The 19,483-nt window shown below is 44.5% G+C and overlaps 1 protein-coding gene across 5 annotated transcripts in view; it reads right to left on the minus strand.

The window, feature by feature from the left end:
• Positions 1-19,483, minus strand: part of baiap2b (BAR/IMD domain containing adaptor protein 2b) — a 155,966-nt gene that overhangs the window by 81,583 nt on the left and 54,900 nt on the right. For 4 of the 5 annotated variants that reach the window (XM_045213146.1, XM_041889033.1, XM_041889042.1 and 1 more), the window contains exons 2-3: positions 17,171-17,246; positions 12,812-12,898 (exon numbers count right to left, since the gene is read on the minus strand). In XM_045213146.1, the coding sequence (XP_045069081.1) occupies positions 12,812-12,898; positions 17,171-17,246 (163 nt within the window). The remainder of the gene's footprint in view (positions 1-12,811; positions 12,899-17,170; positions 17,247-19,483) is intronic. The other variant, XM_045213148.1, reaches the window with a different exon arrangement.

The raw sequence follows: 19,483 nt of genomic DNA on the forward strand, positions 1-19,483 counted from the left end.
GTAGTGCACTATAAAGGGAAAAGGATGCCATTTGGTACGCAGCCTTAATGCGACAGAGCCATGGACATAGCCCAATGAATTTCAGCTCTATCAGAAACACAAGAAAACAAATTCTCAGGCAGAATCTTTTGTTATCTACTGATCAGAATTTATTCCTAAATTAGAGAAGAACTCCTTTGAAACTTCCATCTTAGAGAGGAAACATCTCCTGCAGGCGAAATGCGTGGGAGTACACTGCACAGTGTGGGGGGAGTTGGGATAACTTTTATAGAAGACGAGGGGTTTGTGATGGTGGTGGGAAGAGGAAGGAAAAAATGATAAGATTCCCTTTGAAAGAGTGCTCTCGCAGGTGCTGCAGTTTCCTCATACACACTGCAGTGTGAGCGGCGGAAAATAATAAAAAATAATAATAATGAAGTAAGCTTTATGCAACATCTTTTTGAGTGCGAACCCATTACGCCTCATTGTGAATTTTGCAGAATTCAGACAGACTAGAGCTTAGGGGAGAAACTCATCCAGCACCCAGAGACCGGGTCACCAAGGGGTCAGCCGCTTCTCCATTACTTCTCAAAGACAGCAAGTCAAATTAGATAAAAAGATAATTAAAATACCACTATCTGAAGCTAGTAATAGTGAGTCGCAAGCCCCAAAGACCTGTGGTTGTGTATGTGTGTGTCTTTGTGTGTGTGTGTGACAGGCCAACCTATTGTCTCCCAACATGCTTTTCACAGCTCTCTAATAAAGCCCAGACTATGGCTGCTTTTACAAATGGCACGCTACTCTCTATGTAGTGCCCTACTTTTGACCAGAACCCTATCGGTCCTTGTCAAAGGTAGAGCACCAAATAGGGAATAGAGTGCCGTTTGGGACGCACCCCCTCTGTGCTGCTGTTATTATTTCCATGGAGGAGCAGACAGAGGCTAATAAAAAGAGCTCTTTCACCGTCCTCATCATAACAAGGTACACACCACTTCTAAGTGATAGCATCAAATGCAGTATGCCCACTCCTTCACTGCAAGGCATCTATATCATCTGCACCTACTGTGGATGTCTAGACACTGGACCATCCCTTCCATGAAGAGAAAGAGAAAAGGGAAGCCTCCTTGTCTTGGTTAACTGACAACACTTTCTCTGCTGATTTCTCTGTTGCTAGTTACAGTGTGCTTTATTCTCTCTCTCTCTCCATCTGAGTTTCTTCATCATCCTCTTCATGCTCTTTTCTTTTTCCTCCACTGGAAATGACTGAGATTGTCCGCCAGCTGTGTGTGTGGGCGTGTGAGTGTGTGTGTGTATGTGTCCGATAGCTGTGTGTGTGAGTGTGTGTGTGTGCGTGTGTGTGTGTCCGATAGCTGTGTGTGTGTGAGTGTGTGTGTGTGTGTGTCCGATAGCTGTGTGTGTGGGTGTGTGAGTGTGTGTGTGTCCGATAGCTGTGTGTGTGGGTGTGTGAGTGTGTGTGTCTGATAGCTGTGTGTGTGGGCGTGTGAGTGTGTATGTCCGCCAGCTGTGTGTGTGGACGTGTGTGTGTGTCCGATAGCTGTGTGTGTGGGCGTGTGAGTGTGTGTGTGTGTGTCCGATAGCTGTGTGTGTGGGCGTGTGTGTGCGTGTGTGTCTGATAGCTGTGTGTGTAGGTGTGTGAGTGTGATGAGTAGCAGCAGCAGCATTTTGATTTCTCTCCACTTATCTCCTGCGGCAGCAATTTTGACAGAGAAGTGAAGGGGAAATTATGTATGCAAAATCCACTGATACATATAAAACCTCACAAAAAGAGACTCCCTCCTGACCTTGCCCCTCTGACCCGATTATAATTAGATTATCTCTAGTATCATCCTTTTCAATCTATTTCTGTCTATCCTATCTATTTCCCCCTATGATTTTCTTACGGTCTACATCAAGTGTCACTAAAAAATCTACCTTTCCTATCTCTGTATCTAACAAAGAATCTTATTCCCATTTTCCTCTATGTGGTAGCTGCACAACAAGATCTCACAGTTTTACCAATTTGCCTTCAGATTCTGATGTTTATTCACATTTCTCCAAACGTAAAATTTCGAAGTTGCTCCAAACGCCAAATTTTGAAGTGTTTTTGACACCCTGGGTTACTCCTCCTGCGCTAAATCATTCAAAATGGTAAGGGTTAAAGCTTTTGGATAGGGTTAAAACATTAAGTTTACACATTCATTTCAAATGGTTAAGTTAAGGGTTAAGATTTGGGACACTGTAGGGTAAAAAAAAACAACAACATGCGATTGAATATGCGACCTTCTGATCCGGAGTCATCGGATTACGCCCCTTAGATGGGCAGTATTTCTGTTACATGTATTTGAAATATGTATTTCAATTACTTCTGAGTATTTTGCAATTTGTATTACCCTGGCCTGAACTACACTCCAATGTATTTTGTAAGAAGATACTTTCGAGACCTGTCATTTGTATTTTCAAAACACAAAATACTTTTCTATACCATTTTTTATAGTGGTTCACCATTTTGTCTGTAACCATTACTGAGAATGTTGTTGCTGTTAGGGCCGGCTACTTGCAAATGTATTGTATTTCTGTATTTTAAAATACAAAATACATGTATTTAAATTAAATTAATTTGTAGTTTGTAGTTTATTTTGATACATTGATCTTTATGGTATTTTATTACCCTGATTACGCCCATCCACCACCCCCGTCCACAACACCATAGCAAAACCCAAGCCTACTTGACTGTTGCCCCTAGTGGCCGGTTTGGAAGGCATTTCCCGACATCCTCAAGACATCCTATTTCGAAGTCAATCTTGAGTGATATGGCTGCGCTGCTAGGTGGTTTTTCTACAGCCAGAGGAATGTGGACACACGCACACACACACACAGACAGCCCACAATCTCTCAAACAACATTGTCACAATACATTATCTAAGCTAATTATTTCCTGGACCTCTGATTCAGCCATTTAACTTAATCTTTATAGTGCTTGATGAGGACGGCCATCGCTCCAGAAATGTGTATATGTGTGTGTTATAGACCTCACACTGCGTGCTTAGCAAGTACCGCTTCCTCCTGATTCAGCTTACACCGAGGCTCGAACCCATGCAGCACCTCTGCCTTGCTAGCACACGTGACCACCCTCCTTGACAACGTACCAACCGTTTGAGCTACCGTTTCAGATCTCATTTGATAGCTCCATCTGCAACATTTCAAGCTAGCTATGGATTGATGCGTTCTTAACTCCGTTACACGTGTGGAGGAATTCATTAATTAAAGCAGAAATTGATAATTTAATTCAAGGGACTTTGTACTGTTTATGTTCTGTTCTATTCCCTCACATACTCTACCCACGCTCTATACTAGATTAACCAATTCTGGCCTATGATAAACCATACTATAGTATAATGCCAAATACATCAGAAATGTAATTCGTATCAGAATGACAAGTATGATGACTGATGCCTTGTTATGGGCATAGACGCTAACCGGTAGTGGCAGTACATATTTAGACTGCGGAAGCCAGACGATGCAGTTTTCAGCAGCGTGACATGACCGACAAGCCATTTTTGGGCTGCCTGCGTGTCGGTCTAGCCTATTCAGTCTCTCCTCTCCTCCCCTCTCCCTTTTTCGGAATCTCTCACATAAAGGAACCCATTTGATCTATTTTTAGTTTTCTGTGTGCGGCGGCAGCGTTCTCCTAAGGCTCCCTGCTTGCCTGTCTGCCTGCCTGCGTACGCTTCCAAATCATTGTGTGGGTGCCCAGATTAAGAGAGAGAGGGATGGAGAGAGGGAGGGATGGAGGGGGGCAGACTTACTCTTACCTCTGCTGGAGTGTAACAATCACTGAGCATCCATCCTTTCCTCCTTCTCAAAGAGAGACAGATGAAAAGTTGTTGAATCTTTAAATGCCTCCACTTGTGCTTGAATAACTTGTGAATGAAAACTCTATGACTAAAATTACTATTTCACTTCTATTTGTAGCTCTCAAGGCCATACTTAGAGGCGGACAATGGCGCACAGAATAAAAGGTGTCTTCACACGTGTGAATGGATCTACTATGAGTCAGTGAGGGTGTATTGTGGAGGGGAATAGGTGAAATTAATTGTGAATGTGAGAGACACTTTTTTGGGGTTGGGGCTAAGTTAAGCCCAAGTGTGTGTGTGTGTGTGTGAGTGTGTGAGTGTGTGCGTGCATGCGTGCATGTGTGTACTATAGTGTGTGCATGCATGCGTGCCTGAGTGTGTGTGAGTGTGTGTGTGTGTGTGTGTGTGTGTGTGTGTGTGAGTGTGAGTGTGTGTGTGTAGGCCACCACCAGTCTGGTTTCCAGTGTGTGGGAGGAGAGGAGGACTAGCTTGACTGTTCCATTACCTGAACCGTGTCTCTGGAAGCACACAGCATCATCAACAGCCAACTGTGCCAAGGAAAACAGCTGCAACACAACACCATGTACTATGCTCCAGATGAGAGTCACTTACGTTTAAATATCACATACTTATGATACTTATTATATTTTCTCTTTATTGTCCTTTTTCTTTCAGTACAGGAACACTCTTATGACAAATTTCCCCTCAATATTCCCCACAGCCTATATTACAGCAGGAAGAACCGGACTCCATATTCAAGCCAAAGGCACATGCTACAAGTATGTTCACTATGTTCAACATAGATCCAAATCAAACATGTCATGTTCTATGAGGAAGTGTTCCTTATTAGTGTGCACTGGGGTTCTGTCTTTGTAGGTAATCACACTAATTTATGATATGAGGAAGGACACACACACACACACACACACCAAAGGGAGGTAGAATTGATGTAACACTGCAGTACTGTAGCTACTGCATACACCCCTTAGGGGTAACGTTAGTTGATTATTCAGTCCTGTGTGTGCAGTGCAGTTCCATTCCCCTGACTCTTACGCACATTAGAGACGTCTACATTATTTATCCCCACGTTACAAAAGTCCTTTAGCGGAGCACGTCACCTTAAAAATACCCTCTCTTTATATAACCTAGAACCAGGAGAACGGTAGGGGAACAGGGAATCAGGGCACCCCATTTCCTATATACTGCACCACTTTTGACCAGGGCCCATAGGGAATAGGGTGACATTTGGGACACATCCTGGGAGTTCAGTTTGTGAGCAAAGCCACATAACTTAGACAATGGGATGGGAGAGTGTGATGAGAGAACTTGTTGGATTGTTTTCATTGGCTGTGATTTCCCCTGGTTAGCTTTGGTTGATATATTATTGATTTGTTGGATTATGACTTTTAGTTTGGTTTATGTAATGTCTCACAGGAAAAGGTAGGAAGGAAGGAAGGAAGGAAAACACCTGGACTGGTCAATTTAGGTACAGTGGCTTGCGAAAGTATTCACCCTCCTTGGCATTTTTCCTATTTTGTTGCCTTACAACTCCCCCCCAAGTCAATACTTTGTAGAGCCACCTTTTGCAGCAATTACAGCTGCAGGTATCTTGGGGTATGTCTATATAAGCTTGGGACATCTAGCCACTGGGATTTCTGCCCATTCTTCAAGGAAAAAAACTGCTCCAGCTCCTTCAAGTTGGATGGGTTCCGCTGGTGTACAGCAACCTTTAAGTCATACCACAGATTCTCAATTGGATTGAGGTCTGGCCTTTGACTAGGCCATTCCAAGAAATGTAAATGTTTCCCCTTAAACCACTCGAGTGTTGCTTTAGCAGTGTGCTTAGGGTCATTGTCCTGCTGGAAGGTGAACCTCCGTCCCAGTCTCAAATCTCTGGAAGACTGAAACAGGTTTCCCTCAAGAATTTCCCTGTATTTAGTGCCATCCATCATTCCTTCAATTCTGACCAGTTTCCCAGTCCCTGCCGATGAAACACATCCCCACAGCATGATGCTGCCACCACCATGCTTCACTGTGGGGATGGTGTTCTCGGGGTGATGAGAGGTGTTGGGTTTGCGCCAGACATAGCATTTTCCTTGATGGCCAAAAAGCTCAATTTTAGTCTCATCTGACCAGAGTACCTTCTTCCATATGTTTGGGGAGTCTCCCACATGCCTTTTGGCAAACACCAAACGTGTTTGCTTATTTTTTTCTTTAAGCAATGGCTTTTTTCTGGCTACTCTTCCGTAAAGCCCAGCTCTGTGGAGTGTATGGCTTAAAGTGGTCCTATGGATAGATACTCCAATCTCCACAGTGGAGCTTTGCAGCTCCTTCAGGGTTATCTTTGGTCTCTTTGTTGCCTCTCTGATTAATGCCCTCCTTGCCTGGTCCGTGAGTTTTGGTGGGCGGCCCTCTCTTGGCAGGTTTGTTGTGGTGCCATATTCTTTCAATTTTTTAATGGTGCTCCGTGGGATGTTCAAAGTTTCAGATATTTTTTTATAACCCAACCTTGATCTGTACTTCTCCACAACTTTGTTCCTGACCTGTTTGGAGAGCTCCTTGGTCTTCAGGGTGCCGCTTGTTTGGTGGTGCCCTTTGCTTAGTGGTTTTGCAGACACTGGGACCTTTCAGAACAGGTGTATATATACTGAGATCATGTGACACTTAGATTGCACACAGGTGGACTTTATTTAACTAATGATGTGACTTGTGAAGGTCATTGGTTGCACCAGATCTTATTTAGGGGTTTCATAGCAAAGGGGGTGAATATAAATGCACGCACCACTTATTTTTTTCATTTCACTTCACCAATTTGGACTATTTTGTATATGTCCATTACAAGAAATCAAAATAAAAATCCATTTAAATTACAGGTTGTAATGCAACAAAATAGGAAAAATGCCAAGGGGATGAATACTTTTGCAAGGCACTGTATGAGTCTGTCGAGAAAAGCTGCATAAATTGCTTTTTGCTCTCTTAATTACTCCCCGTTTAATGATCACTTATTGCAATGATCAATTATGTATATGTCTAACCCAGAGGTACTATCTGCTTAATTCATCATCAGTGTACAACCTTAGCAACTACAGCTCTGTTCAGTACTCTTAGCTACCCATTCTCACTAACTACCCCCTCCTGTCCTTTCCCTCACCACCCCTCCTCTCTCCTCCTCCCTTCTCCATCCTATTCCCCCTCTTTTTGCCCTGTCATCTATGGGTCAAGACCCTTTCTATAATCCTAATACCATTAACTACTGTTTATTTATTCTGCTTGGATTAATCAGATATTCTACAGTCATTACGTTGTAGAGGCGACCGTGGGACATGTGCTGCATCACATATTGCACCCTATTTCCTATTTAATGCACTATAGGGAATAGAGTGTCATTTGGGACGCACACGTAGTCTCTCTCCACTAAATGAAGGCGCATCTCTACTACTCTGTCGACTGCCTGCCACATCCTGTTATTTCTCCCCTCAAGAAACGCAATAATTACTTGCCCCCCATTTTACAAATCCCTCCCTTGTCTCTCTATCCGCATCAGTTATAAACTGGGGGTAAGTATGGCCGTATGCAAGAGATTGTTTAAAGCCATGTGACGTGGCACCACCCATCCATCACCCGTTATCCCTCCTGCCGCTCCTTATCTGTCTGTCAGCCTGGGCACTCTGGCCACAGCTAGATACAGACTGGTGGAGACGTGGCAGAGGAGTGTATGTGTGTGTCCACACTCTCTCTCTCTGCCAGGCAGCTGAGAGAGAGAGAGAGAATCATTGGGCCTGCGGAAAGTGAGCAGGCTGGAAAAGCGTTTCTACTTCATGCCACAGCAGAGCGCGCACGGCACGGCTGACAAAGAGGTCCACGCGCCCCCACCCAGTCGGCCCGGGTGAACCCTAATGACCCCTATAGCTCACTGACGGCCTGGCGTTGGCCCTGGGGCTGACTAGACTGTACTGGGTAAACAAACAATGTAATGGGCTGACGTGTGTGAATAATGGCTGTCTTTCTGGTTGTTTTATTGTTTGCTTTTATAAGGGTTCTAGACTATTCAATGCCGATGTTCATCCATCAGGCTATAGTATTGCATTTCTGCCTCCCTTCCTCCCTCTGCGTGATACAAACAGTCAGCTGTCAAATACAAACAAGCCTTCGGCCATGTAGTTAACCAGAATCTATACAGCAACTGTTTCCTTTTATCACTGTGTGGAGATAGAATGGCTGATCATGCAATCACACTGTCACTGCAGGTTAGCCTGACTGGAGAGCCATTGAACTACAAGGAACTAACACGTAAAGCATCTCGTGTTGTTTCTCACATCATACTTGCAAGTACTGTGACAAATAAATGCATGCTCAGATGTAGTGCACCACCCACCCACTCACACACACACACACACACACACACACAGGCTGCTTTAGGCAACACTGATGTCCAGAGAAGGAATCAGTCTCCTCTGTTCAGCCCTGCCTGTCACTAGACTGCAGAGAGGGAGGGGGGGATTTACTGCGCTGCTGAGTCATGGCTTGGGGCTAGGGCTGAGTCATGGCTAGGGGCTAGAGCTGAGTCATGGCTAGGGCTGAGTCATGGCTAGGGGCTAGGGCTGCAAAAACAACCAAAGGACCCCATACAACACAAAACACACATACACACTTTCACTTTAGGACAGGCAGTAGATAAGGGACAATAGAGAGAAAATAACCAATATAGAGTAATATGGAGATATATCAACACCTGTTTAATATGGAGATATATCAACACCTGTTTAATATGGAGATATATCAACACCTGTTTAATATGGAGATATATCAACACCTGTTTAATATGGAGATATATCAACACCTGTTTAATATGGAGATATATCAACACCTGTTTAATATGGAGATATATCAACACCTGTTTAATATGGAGATATATCAACACTTGTTTAATATGGAGATATATGGTGATATATGGAGATACAGTGGGGGGAAAAAAGTATTTAGTCAGCCACCAATTGTGCAAGTTCTCCCACTTAAAAAGATGAGAGAGGCCTGTAATTTTCATCATAGGTACACGTCAACTATGACAGACAAAATGAGAAAAGAAAATCCAGAAAATCACATTGTAGGATTTTTTATGAATTTATTTGCAAATTATGGTGGAAAATAAGTATTTGGTCACCTACAAACAAGCAAGATTTCTGGCTCTCACAGACCTTTAACTTCTTCTTTAAGAGGCTCCTCTGTCCTCCACTTGTTACCTGTATTAATGGCACCTGTTTGAACTTGTTATCAGTATAAAAGACACCTGTCCACAACCTCAAACAGTCACACTCCAAACTCCACAATGGCCAAGACCAAAGAGCTGTCAAAGGACACCAGAAACAAAATTGTAGACCTGCACCAGGCTGGGAAGACTGAATCTGCAATAGGTAAGCAGCTTGGTTTGAAGAAATCAACTGTGGGAGCAATTATTAGGAAATGGAAGACATACAAGACCACTGATAATCTCCCTCGATCTGGGGCTCCACGCAAGATCTCACCCCGTGGGGTCAAAATGATCACAAGAACGGTGAGCAAAATCCCAGAACCACACGGGGGGACCTAGTGAATGACCTGCAGAGAGCTGGGACCAAAGTAACAAAGCCTACCATCAGTAACACACTACACCGCCAGGGACTCAAATCCTACAGTGCCAGACGTGTCCCCCTGCTTAAGCCAGTACATGTCCAGGCCCGTCTGAAGTTTGCTAGAGTGCATTTGGATGATCCAGAAGAGGATTGGGAGAATGTCATATGGTCAGATGAAACCAAAATAGAACTTTTTGGTAAAAACTCAACTCGTCGTGTTTGGAGGACAAAGAATGTTGAGTTGCATCCAAAGAACACCATACCTACTGTGAAGCATGGGGGTGGAAACATCATGCTTTGGGGCTGTTTTTCTGCAAAGGGACCAGGACGACTGATCCGTGTAAAGGAAATAATGAATGGGGCCATGTATCGTGAGATTTTGAGTGAAAACCTCCTTCCATCAGCAAGGGCATTGAAGATGAAACGTGGCTGGGTCTTTCAGCATGACAATGATCCCAAACACACCGCCCGGGCAACGAAGGAGTGGCTTCGTAAGAAGCATTTCAAGGTCCTGGAGTGGCCTAGCCAGTCTCCAGATCTCAACCCCATAGAAAATCTTTGGAGGGAGTTGAAAGTCCGTGTTGCCCAGCGACAGCCCCAAAACATCACTGCTCTAGAGGAGATCTGCATGGAGGAATGGGCCAAAATACCAGCAACAGTGTGTGAAAAACCTTGTGAAGACTTACAGAAAATGTTTGACCTGTGTCATTGCCAACAAAGGGTATATAACAAAGTATTGAGAAACTTTTGTTATTGACCAAATACTTATTTTCCACCATAATTTGCAAATAAATTCATTAAAATTCCTACAATGTGATTTTCTGGATTTTTTTCTTCTCATTTTGTCTGTCATAGTTGACGTGTACCTGTGGAGTTTGGAGTGTGACTGTTTGAGGTTGTGGACAGGTGTCTTTTATACTGATAACAAGTTCAAACAGGTGCCATTAATACAGGTAACAAGTGGAGGACAGAGGAGCCTCTTAAAGAAGAAGTTAAAGGTCTGTGAGAGCCAGAAATCTTGCTTGTTTGTAGGTGACCAAATACTTATTTTCCACCATAATTTGCAAATAAATTCATAAAAAATCCTACAATGTGATTTTCTGGATTTTCTTTTCTCATTTTGTCTGTCATAGTTGACGTGTACCTATGATGAAATTTACAGGCCTCTCTCATCTTTTTAAGTGGGAGAACTTGCACAATTGGTGGCTGACTAAATACTTTTTTTCCCCACTGTATATGGTGGTCCTCTGTAGCTCAATTGGTAGAGCATGGCGGTTGTAACGCCAGGGTAGTGGGTTCGATCCCCGGGACCACCCATATGTAAAAATGTATGCACACATGACTGTAAGTCGCTTTGGATAAAAGCGTCTGCTAAATGGCTTTTTATTATTATATTATATCAACACCTGTTTAATATGGAGATGGATCAACACCTGTTTAATATGGAGATGGACCAACACCTGTTTAATATGGACAGTTTAAGATGAGGGCACTGGGATGTAACAGTAATTGTATCAGCAGCAACAATAGAGCCTCATCTATCCTAGCATACTGTACTCGGTAACAAGAAACCCTCATCTGAACGAATGGCACTCATACTAATACTGAGTGCTGTGTTGAATCAGGTCAGTGCACATATAATGTCATTGAGGCTGAATACAGACTATATAATGTCATTGAGGCTGAATACAGACTATAATGGGATTCGCAGGTAGCCTGGTGGGTAGGAGCAGTGTTGGGCCAGTAAACGAAAGGTTGCTGGATCGAATCCCCGAGCTGACATGGAAAAAATTTGTCATTCTGCCCCTGAGCAAGGCAGTTAACCCACTGTTCCCCGGGCGCCGATGACGTGGATGTTGATTAAGGCAGCCCTCCTGCACCTGAATCAGAGGAGTTGGGTTAAATGCGGAAGACACATTTCATTTGAATGCATTCAGTTGTACAACTGACTAGGTATCTCCCTTTCTACTGTTCAGATTGTAGTGGGCACACCAACTCAGTATTGACAGAGAGAGGCAGAGTGGGGGGATGAAAATATGAAATGTGAAGGCCAAAATAAAATACTCTTCTTCTATGAATAATGAATGAGGCAGCTTTTATTTCTCTCCATCCACGGCCGGCTGCTATCCAAATTCCCCTCAGACTTAGGAGAGGTCAGAGAAGAGAGCGAGAGACTCGACTACACAGTGCTCAGACTCAGGAGGCGGGACTTAAACACAAACCAGCCAAATTTGAGTCATTTCTTCTAGATGTCATTGGGAGAGACCACCTGCTGATGTTTCCCCTTTCACCACCTTGCCTCCAATCTGACCCTTGCCTTCCCACGATCACCACTACGGCCTACACCCCATCGCTCCCCAGTACCATCGCTCCCCAGTACCAGCCACATCCCTTCATTCATCCCTCTTTCTCCACCATGTCTTTGTTAGCCTGACATGAACAGAAACAGACCTGGAAAACCCAAACCGTTCCACACACACACACAAGTTGTGTCTGTTCTGTCTGAGTGTAAAAGGACAAGTGAGGACAGACATAAGTCAACACCCTCAAAACAGTGTCTTTACACTCCTATTAATGAACATAATCAATAATCTCTAGGATGTTATGAAAGAAAAGAAAATCCGCTGCATGATAATATGTGTGTCGGATTAATCAATATTAAATACAAGAGTAAGATACGTTTCAGAATTCATTTGAATATTTATCTTCTCTGGGGTCCAATGCAAAAATAAAACTGCTAAACAGCATAATTCATAGGATGCTGAGTTTGAGGGAAAACAAGCGCTAAACAAAATAAGCTTTTCCGTATCAAATATAAGAGATTAAGTCTAAGGGGATGTGATTGCCTCAGTATGTCAGTGGAAAATGCTGGAGACATCGGAGTACTGTAAGCTCCCCTTTCCCATAGTGCAGTAATAACTGACTGTAAGAAACAACAACAACAAACAGAATATGCTTGTGTGTGTTTATACATGTGTGAGTGTGTGTGTGTGTGTGTGTGTGTATGTGTGTGTGTGTGTTTGTATGTATATGTGTGTGTGTGTTTGTATGTATATGTGTGTGTGTGTATGTGTATGTGTGTGCGTGGGTGGGTGGGTGGGTGGGGTGTGTGTGTGTGTGTGTGTGTGTGTGTGGGTGTGTGCATGTGTGTGTGGGCGTGTGTGTGTGTGTGTGTGTGTAGGTCCAGTTTCAGGCGGTGCATCGGCTGCTTCTGCTCACCATTTGTCCTTTTCCCATTCACACCCCTTGCCATCTATCCCCTGTACAGCATGTCTTCCTGCAACTCCCCTCCAGCCCAATAGGGGTGCTACAACCCCCTCCACCCCACTAGGGGTGCTGCAACCCCCTACAGCCAACACTAGGACTCACCAAGATCCTTAGAGCCTTGACTTTTGCTGGCCATCTCTCCCATCCTCACCAGTGCCTCGAAGTAGCCCTTTGCAGCAAATGTGACACCTGGAAACATGGAAGCATTGGGCATCAGATCAGGGGCGGAGTGGAAATATTGGACATTAAAGTCTTCTTCACCCCATCATCCCTCCCCTATAGCTATAGCCCCAGTCAGTTAGGGAAAGGGCTAAAGGCTACTATAGGCTATAATGGAAAGGGCTAATGCTACTACAGGCTACAATGGAAAGGGCTAGGAACTACTGATGGATAGAGCAGATGCTGGATGGGAAGAGGAACTACAGGAAATACAGACCAGAGAAAGCTAGGAAAGACCAGGGAAGTCAAGATAGACCAGTCTTAACAACTGCAAAACTTTAAAAACATAATATGACAACCATCCTAACTTTCAAGGTGATTCATAGGCTACTGCAATGCAAATTAAGCCAGTGTGCTCCTTTAGACTGTTACTCATGCAGAGCGACAGAGACACTAACTGAAACATCTACTAGTAACTCAGGTCTCAGTCCAGGGACAGGGACAGGGACAGGGACAGGGACAGGGAACACAGAGCAGACACGGTCCACCTGCCTTAGTCCTGCCACAGACAGCTAGCAGCAGTGAATAGTAAGTTATGGTGATTAAGGTCAGGAGTGAGCTACCTAAGGAGTTGCTGTCTTAATGAGGGGACAGGATGTCCAGTAAGGAGATAGATGGATACATATGGATGAGACTAGCTGACTCTACTTTGAGTGTATTAACTTTGACTGATACATATTGATGTGGAGTGTCAGGGCTTTATTGAACCTGGTCATGTATGCGGTCTAAACATGATTGTTACCGCATAGTTTCTTAGTTAATTCAATGTAAATACTAGTTAAGTGCCATCTTAAACCAGGCTGTGAAATAAATTGTTACTCAAATATATCCTGACTCTAAATGGGAAGCAATTCAAATCTGTTCATCTAGTTGAGTTTTCTACAGTAATGCAATCATTTGGGAATAATCCCCAGAAATGCAGACCACAAGCTGATGCTACATTATTACATTCCTTTTCACTCCAAACACGTTCAGATAGAAATGAGCTGTCTCAGTCTCCATTTCTACCTCTCTCCCTGACGACCGTTTCACAAGCCTCCGTCTGCACTCATTTCCTTCCGTAATCTTTCCTTTCCTTTCCTTTATTAATCATTCTTTCCATTCTCTACATTAATCAGAATCCTTATCCCGGGGTCACTCTGAACTGATAACAACCCACACGAACACCCCAGCCTCCAGAGCCTAAAGCTGACTGCCTACTCCACTGTACCATGAGACTGACACGGACCGATTACTACCAGGAAGAGAGTCCGTCTCTCTGCTCTTCCTGAGCCCAGCTTTGGTTAAGGCTGGGTGGGATAGGAGAGTGAGGGTGAGGGGACAGAACTGGGATTGTGCGGTACGGTAACACCTTGTGTGGATGGGCTAATTTAGCGATGTCCAGAGAAATCCCAGCCAGCGAGGAGCGGTGGAGTGTGGCAGGCCAGGTAAGGCTGGATTAACTGGGACGAGATCTGAGAACTTTGCTGGCTGGGGGATTGTGTGTGTGTTTAGTAAAGAAGATTACACTTCTGATATGAAGCAGATAGCTGATAGTATACAGACTGGAGGTGAGACACGCCATCCATTCCTCCCACCTATTCTAGGAGGAGTAAAACCGGTATAAACCAGATCAGCTGCAGCTTGATGTGTTACGTACTCCATCCATCTTCAACTCCCTCTTTTCCAAATCCACCACCCAACCCCCTTCTCTCTCACAATCCTTCCCTCCCTCTACTCCTTTATCAAATCCCTTCAGCCCTCACACTCCACCTCTTTTCTTGTTCTCTCCTCCATCTCTCCAACACAGCTGGTCTCTCCGCCCCACCTTCAACATGATGCCCAGTTTGGTTGTGTGTTGTGTGACGTTGCCCCACCTTCTATCGCTGGTTCCAAAGCTCATTGATAAACAGAATACCTGGCTAAATACCAGTCAAAGCATTGCATCCTATTCAAGCACTACATCCACTGCACACTATCCTATCCTCCAAAACCAAACACTCCTCAAACTGATCAAACAGCAGCTCCTCTGAGAACTAGCAGCAGGGAGCTCTCTCCCTGGACTGAACCATTAAGTCAGTCAAAAAAGCTCCAGGGACCTCCAGTTAAGTCCAGCACCACCTCTCCTTCCTCTATATTGCTTTTATGGGCAGAACTGGCATATTTAAAATTCCAGCTAACTGATGGATGCCCACCAGGCACCCTGTGGTGTGTTGACTGCTGACTGTGCCCTGTGCCTCTGCAACGGCAGCCCGAGCCAGAACCCCAGTACATGTGCCTGCCTGGCTGCCAGGCATTGATGAAGTACAATTCCCCACCTGGGAGCTGTTTGGTTATTTTTAGTCTTATCTATCAGGCTACACTGACTCCTCCTTTATTGGTCCTCAGGGCTTCCACATAGTCTTTCCTGCTTTTCCTGCTCCTCTCTCTCTACCTCTTTTCCTGTTCCTCTCTCTCTCTCTCTACCTCTGTCCCTGCTCCTCTGTCTCTCTCCTTCCCTGTTCCTCTCTCTCTCTCTCTTTCCATGCACCTCTCTCGCTCTATCCCTGTCCCTGCTCCCTTCTCTCTACCTCTTTCTGTGTTCCTCTCGCTCTCTCTCTCTGTCCTTGCTCCTCTCTCTCTCTCTCTGTCCTTGCTCCTCTCTCTCTCTGTCCTTGCTCCTCTCTCTCTCTCTACCTCTTTCTGTGTTCCTCTCGCTCTCTCTCTCTGTCCTTGCTCCTCTCTCTCTCTCTCTACCTCTTTCTTTGTTCCTCTCACTCTCTCTCTCTGTCCTTGCTCCTCTCTCTCTCTCTCTCTCTGTCCTTGCCCCTCTCTCTCTCTCTCTCTCTCTCTCTTTGCCCCCTCTCTCTCTCTGTCCTTGCCCCCTCTCTCTCTATGTCCTCGCCCCTCTCTCTCTCTGTCTCTGTCTCTCTCTGTCTCCTCGATGCAGGGAGGAGTGCCCTCTGAAACACCGCAGACAGCTGGAGGTAGCACTACATTAGAAGTATGGCTGAGGGGATAGTATCTGTGCATTACTTGTTTTCCCTGTCTGTGTCTACAGCCTACTACAGATTCGTAGTGCAACAATGTCCGATCCTCACCATTCTCTTCACCTGAAAATGTATTTGAACATGAAATGATTATTTAAGGGATGTTGATGGACTGCCACATGCCACATAAAGTAGTATACCTATATCTCCACAGTGCTGGACAAGCTCCATATGTAAACAGTATCCAAGGAAATGGTTCGTAAAGCAAAACAGTGAATTTAAAACCGAATTTAAAACCCAAATAAAAATCAGAACGCATGGAATATGTTAATAGAAGCATTCCGGATTCCGTCTGAACCTCATGTAAGACCATGCGACACTGATCAACAGTACAGGCTTATACTGCTTTACCATTGGTATAAGCAGCAAGAGTCTGTATCTCCAATGCATTTTTCCCTCCTCCTCCTCTTCCCTGGCTGACCTGGATACCAGTTCTGTCCTGGATACTAGTTTGATTCTCTCAGCGCCACTTACCCTAGTTCCTATTGGACTATGCTCCACTTACACCCCCTCCCCTTCCTGGAGACATCTCAAAAGTGTTGTGCTCCTGTTCTCACCCGTATATCTACTCCACACTCACACACACACACCCTGGAATACACACCACATCATATCCCCAACTTGTGAACAACCAAACAAATACAATAAAAATGACTTGACTTGAGGATATGCAGGGATGGAGGGATGCTGATGAAGTGGAAAACAGGAGAGGGCAAGATAGGGACATGGAGCATTCTAACGTGACATTACAGGAGGAAGGCAGCCTGAGCCTCCCAATAAAGAACATCAAACAAACATCTCATCAACATTTAGGGGAGACTATAGCTACTGACAGCTAGGTGGGAATTAGCTTGGTGTTGTAATCTATGTTGGGTGGGGACACGTCGTTCTCTGTTAGGGGACTTTGCGTTCTCTTTTTTAGAATATCAAATCAGTCCATGTAGTTGAAAGCCTGTCGGAGCATCCGGCAGTATCTTTCATAGCTAAGTCCAAGAAGATCTCAGGTGGATGAGGACACTGACTATAGGCTACACACAGTCGCCAACGTGATAAATATATCCCCACTATCTGAGATGATCTCTAGTTCAGATAAATCAGGAGTCTAAAAAGCAACAGCAAGACAGTGTCAGGCAATATGGGCCTGTGCCTGTCCTCTGGACAGGAGGAGAGGAGGGGGGATGAGAGGGGGATGAGATAAAGGAGAAGAAGAAGAAGAAGAAGAGGATGTACTTACTGGATAGGGCCTTCTCGTAGCTCTTCCCCATGGCCACGAAGTTCCGCAAGCATGGGTTGAACTGCTCCATGATGGACTGAAAAGAGAAATAAAAGTTTTTTTAGTCGACACGAGCAGCAATAAGCCTAGCAGAAGCAGCGCTCTGCTCTACTCTGTAGTCTGCACGCTCACACACTCTCTCTCACGCACACCACACACACACACGTGCGCTCACACACTGCAAGCAAGCCAACCAGGAGCATAGCCAGCCAGGAGCATAGCCAACCAGGAGCAAGAGTGTAGATGGGAATCATTTACACTCATTCAGAAATCGGAAAGAAGGAGCGAGGGAGCGAGAGAGCGAAAGGGAGAAGGAAAGAGAGGTGGAGGTAGCAGGTGTCTTTGCACCTCACCTCTCCCAAAAATAAAACCCAGCTGTGGGTGTTGATGCCCGGGAAGCCCCGCTCAGCCTGGCTCTCTTTCGCTCTCCCTCTTCCTCTCGCTCTCTCTCTCTTCCTCTCCCACTTCCGCTCCCTCTCTTTCAACTGTGTCACGTAATTTGTGCTAATTACTTTTTTTGTGGAGCAGGAGCATATGAGGGAAGGAGGGATAAGAAAGGAGGGAGGAGAGGAGGAGGGAGGAATAATTGGGTGACCACAAAAAGAGAGAAGGAGGAGGAGAGTAGAGGAGAGAGCGAACTTGAGCATGGTGCTGCTGGCCACAGCAGGGGTTTTGAGTCCCACATGGAACACTGTATAATGAATATGATAAATACAGCTCGATGTGGGTAAATAGTAGTCTGGGTACCAGTCTGTTTAGCTATTATTCCATGGCATATGACACAAAGTGCAAAGAGCGGAATGTTAGCAAAACAGACTGGTACCCAGGCTAGGTACAGTATATTGTGTTTGTTCGAGGAGATCACCACATGAAAAAATACTATAAGTATACTATGATATAAATACTATGGTATTCACTGTAGTGTTTTTGCTAACTTTACTGTAGTATTTACTGTAGTATTTACAGTTAACTATAGTATAAATACTGTAATAAAGAAAAATGTAGTATATACTATAGTGATTAATGTGGTGTTTTTGCAGATTGTAGTATACTGTAGTATTTACTGTAGTGTTTTTGCAGGCTGTACTATACTGTAGTATTTACTATAGTGTTTTTGCAGACTGTCCTATACTGTAGTATTTACTGTAGTGTTTCTGTGGACTGTAATATAATGTAGTATTTACTGTAGTATTTTTCCATGCATTACTGTAGTATTTACTATAGTGCTTTTGTTTTATTATCTTTGACATAGAATTGGAGGCCTTCTCCTTCAGGAAACCTACTGGAGATATTTTCCATAACCGGTAGGTAGGCAGGCAGGTAAGTAGGCAGGCAGGCAGGTAGGCAGGCAGGCAGGCAGGCAGGCAGGTTGATAGGTAGGTACAGTGAGGGAAAAAAGTATTTGATCCCCTGCTGATTTGGTACGTTTGCCCACTGACAAAGACATGATCAGTCTATAATTTTAATGGTAGGTTTATTTGAACAGTGAGAGACAGAATAACAACAAAAAAATCCAGAAAAACGCATGTCTAAAATGTTATAAATTGATTTGCATTTTAATGAGGGAAATAAGTATTTGACCCCTCTACAAAACATGACTTAGTACTTGGTGGCAAAACCCTTGTTGGCAATCACAGAGGTCAGACGTTTCTTGTAGTTGGCCACCAGGTTTGCACACATCTCAGGAGGGATTTTGTCCCACTCCTCTTTGCAGATCTTCTCAAAATCATTAAGGTTTCGAGGCTAACATTTGGCAACTCGAACCTTCAGCTCCTTCCACAGATTTTCTATGGGATTAAGGTCTGGAGACTGGCTAGGCCACTCCAGGACCTTAATGTGCTTCTTCTTGAGACACTCCTTTGTTGCCTTGGCCATGTGTTTTGGGTCATTGTCATGCTGGAATACCCATCCACAACCCATGTTCAATGCCCTGGCTGAGGGAAGGAGGTTCTCACCCAAGATTTGACGGTACATGGCCCTGTCCATCGTCCCTTTGATGCAGTGAAATTGTCCTGTCCCCTTAGCAGAAAAACACCCCCAAAGCATAATGTTTCCACCTCCATGTTTGACGGTGAGGGTGGTGTTCTTGGGGTCATAGGCAGCATTCCTCCTCCTCCAAACACGGCAAGTTGAGTTGATGCCAAAGAGCTCGATTTTGGTCTCATCTGACCACAACACTTTCACCCAGTTCTCCTCTGAATCATTCAGATGTTCATTGGCAAACTTCAGACAGCCCTGTATATGTGCTTTCTTGAGCAGGGGGACCTTGCGGGC

The sequence above is a fragment of the Coregonus clupeaformis genome, unplaced genomic scaffold (genome assembly GCF_020615455.1).
Source record: "Coregonus clupeaformis isolate EN_2021a unplaced genomic scaffold, ASM2061545v1 scaf0080, whole genome shotgun sequence".
In the NCBI taxonomy this organism is placed as follows: Eukaryota; Metazoa; Chordata; class Actinopteri; order Salmoniformes; family Salmonidae; genus Coregonus; species Coregonus clupeaformis.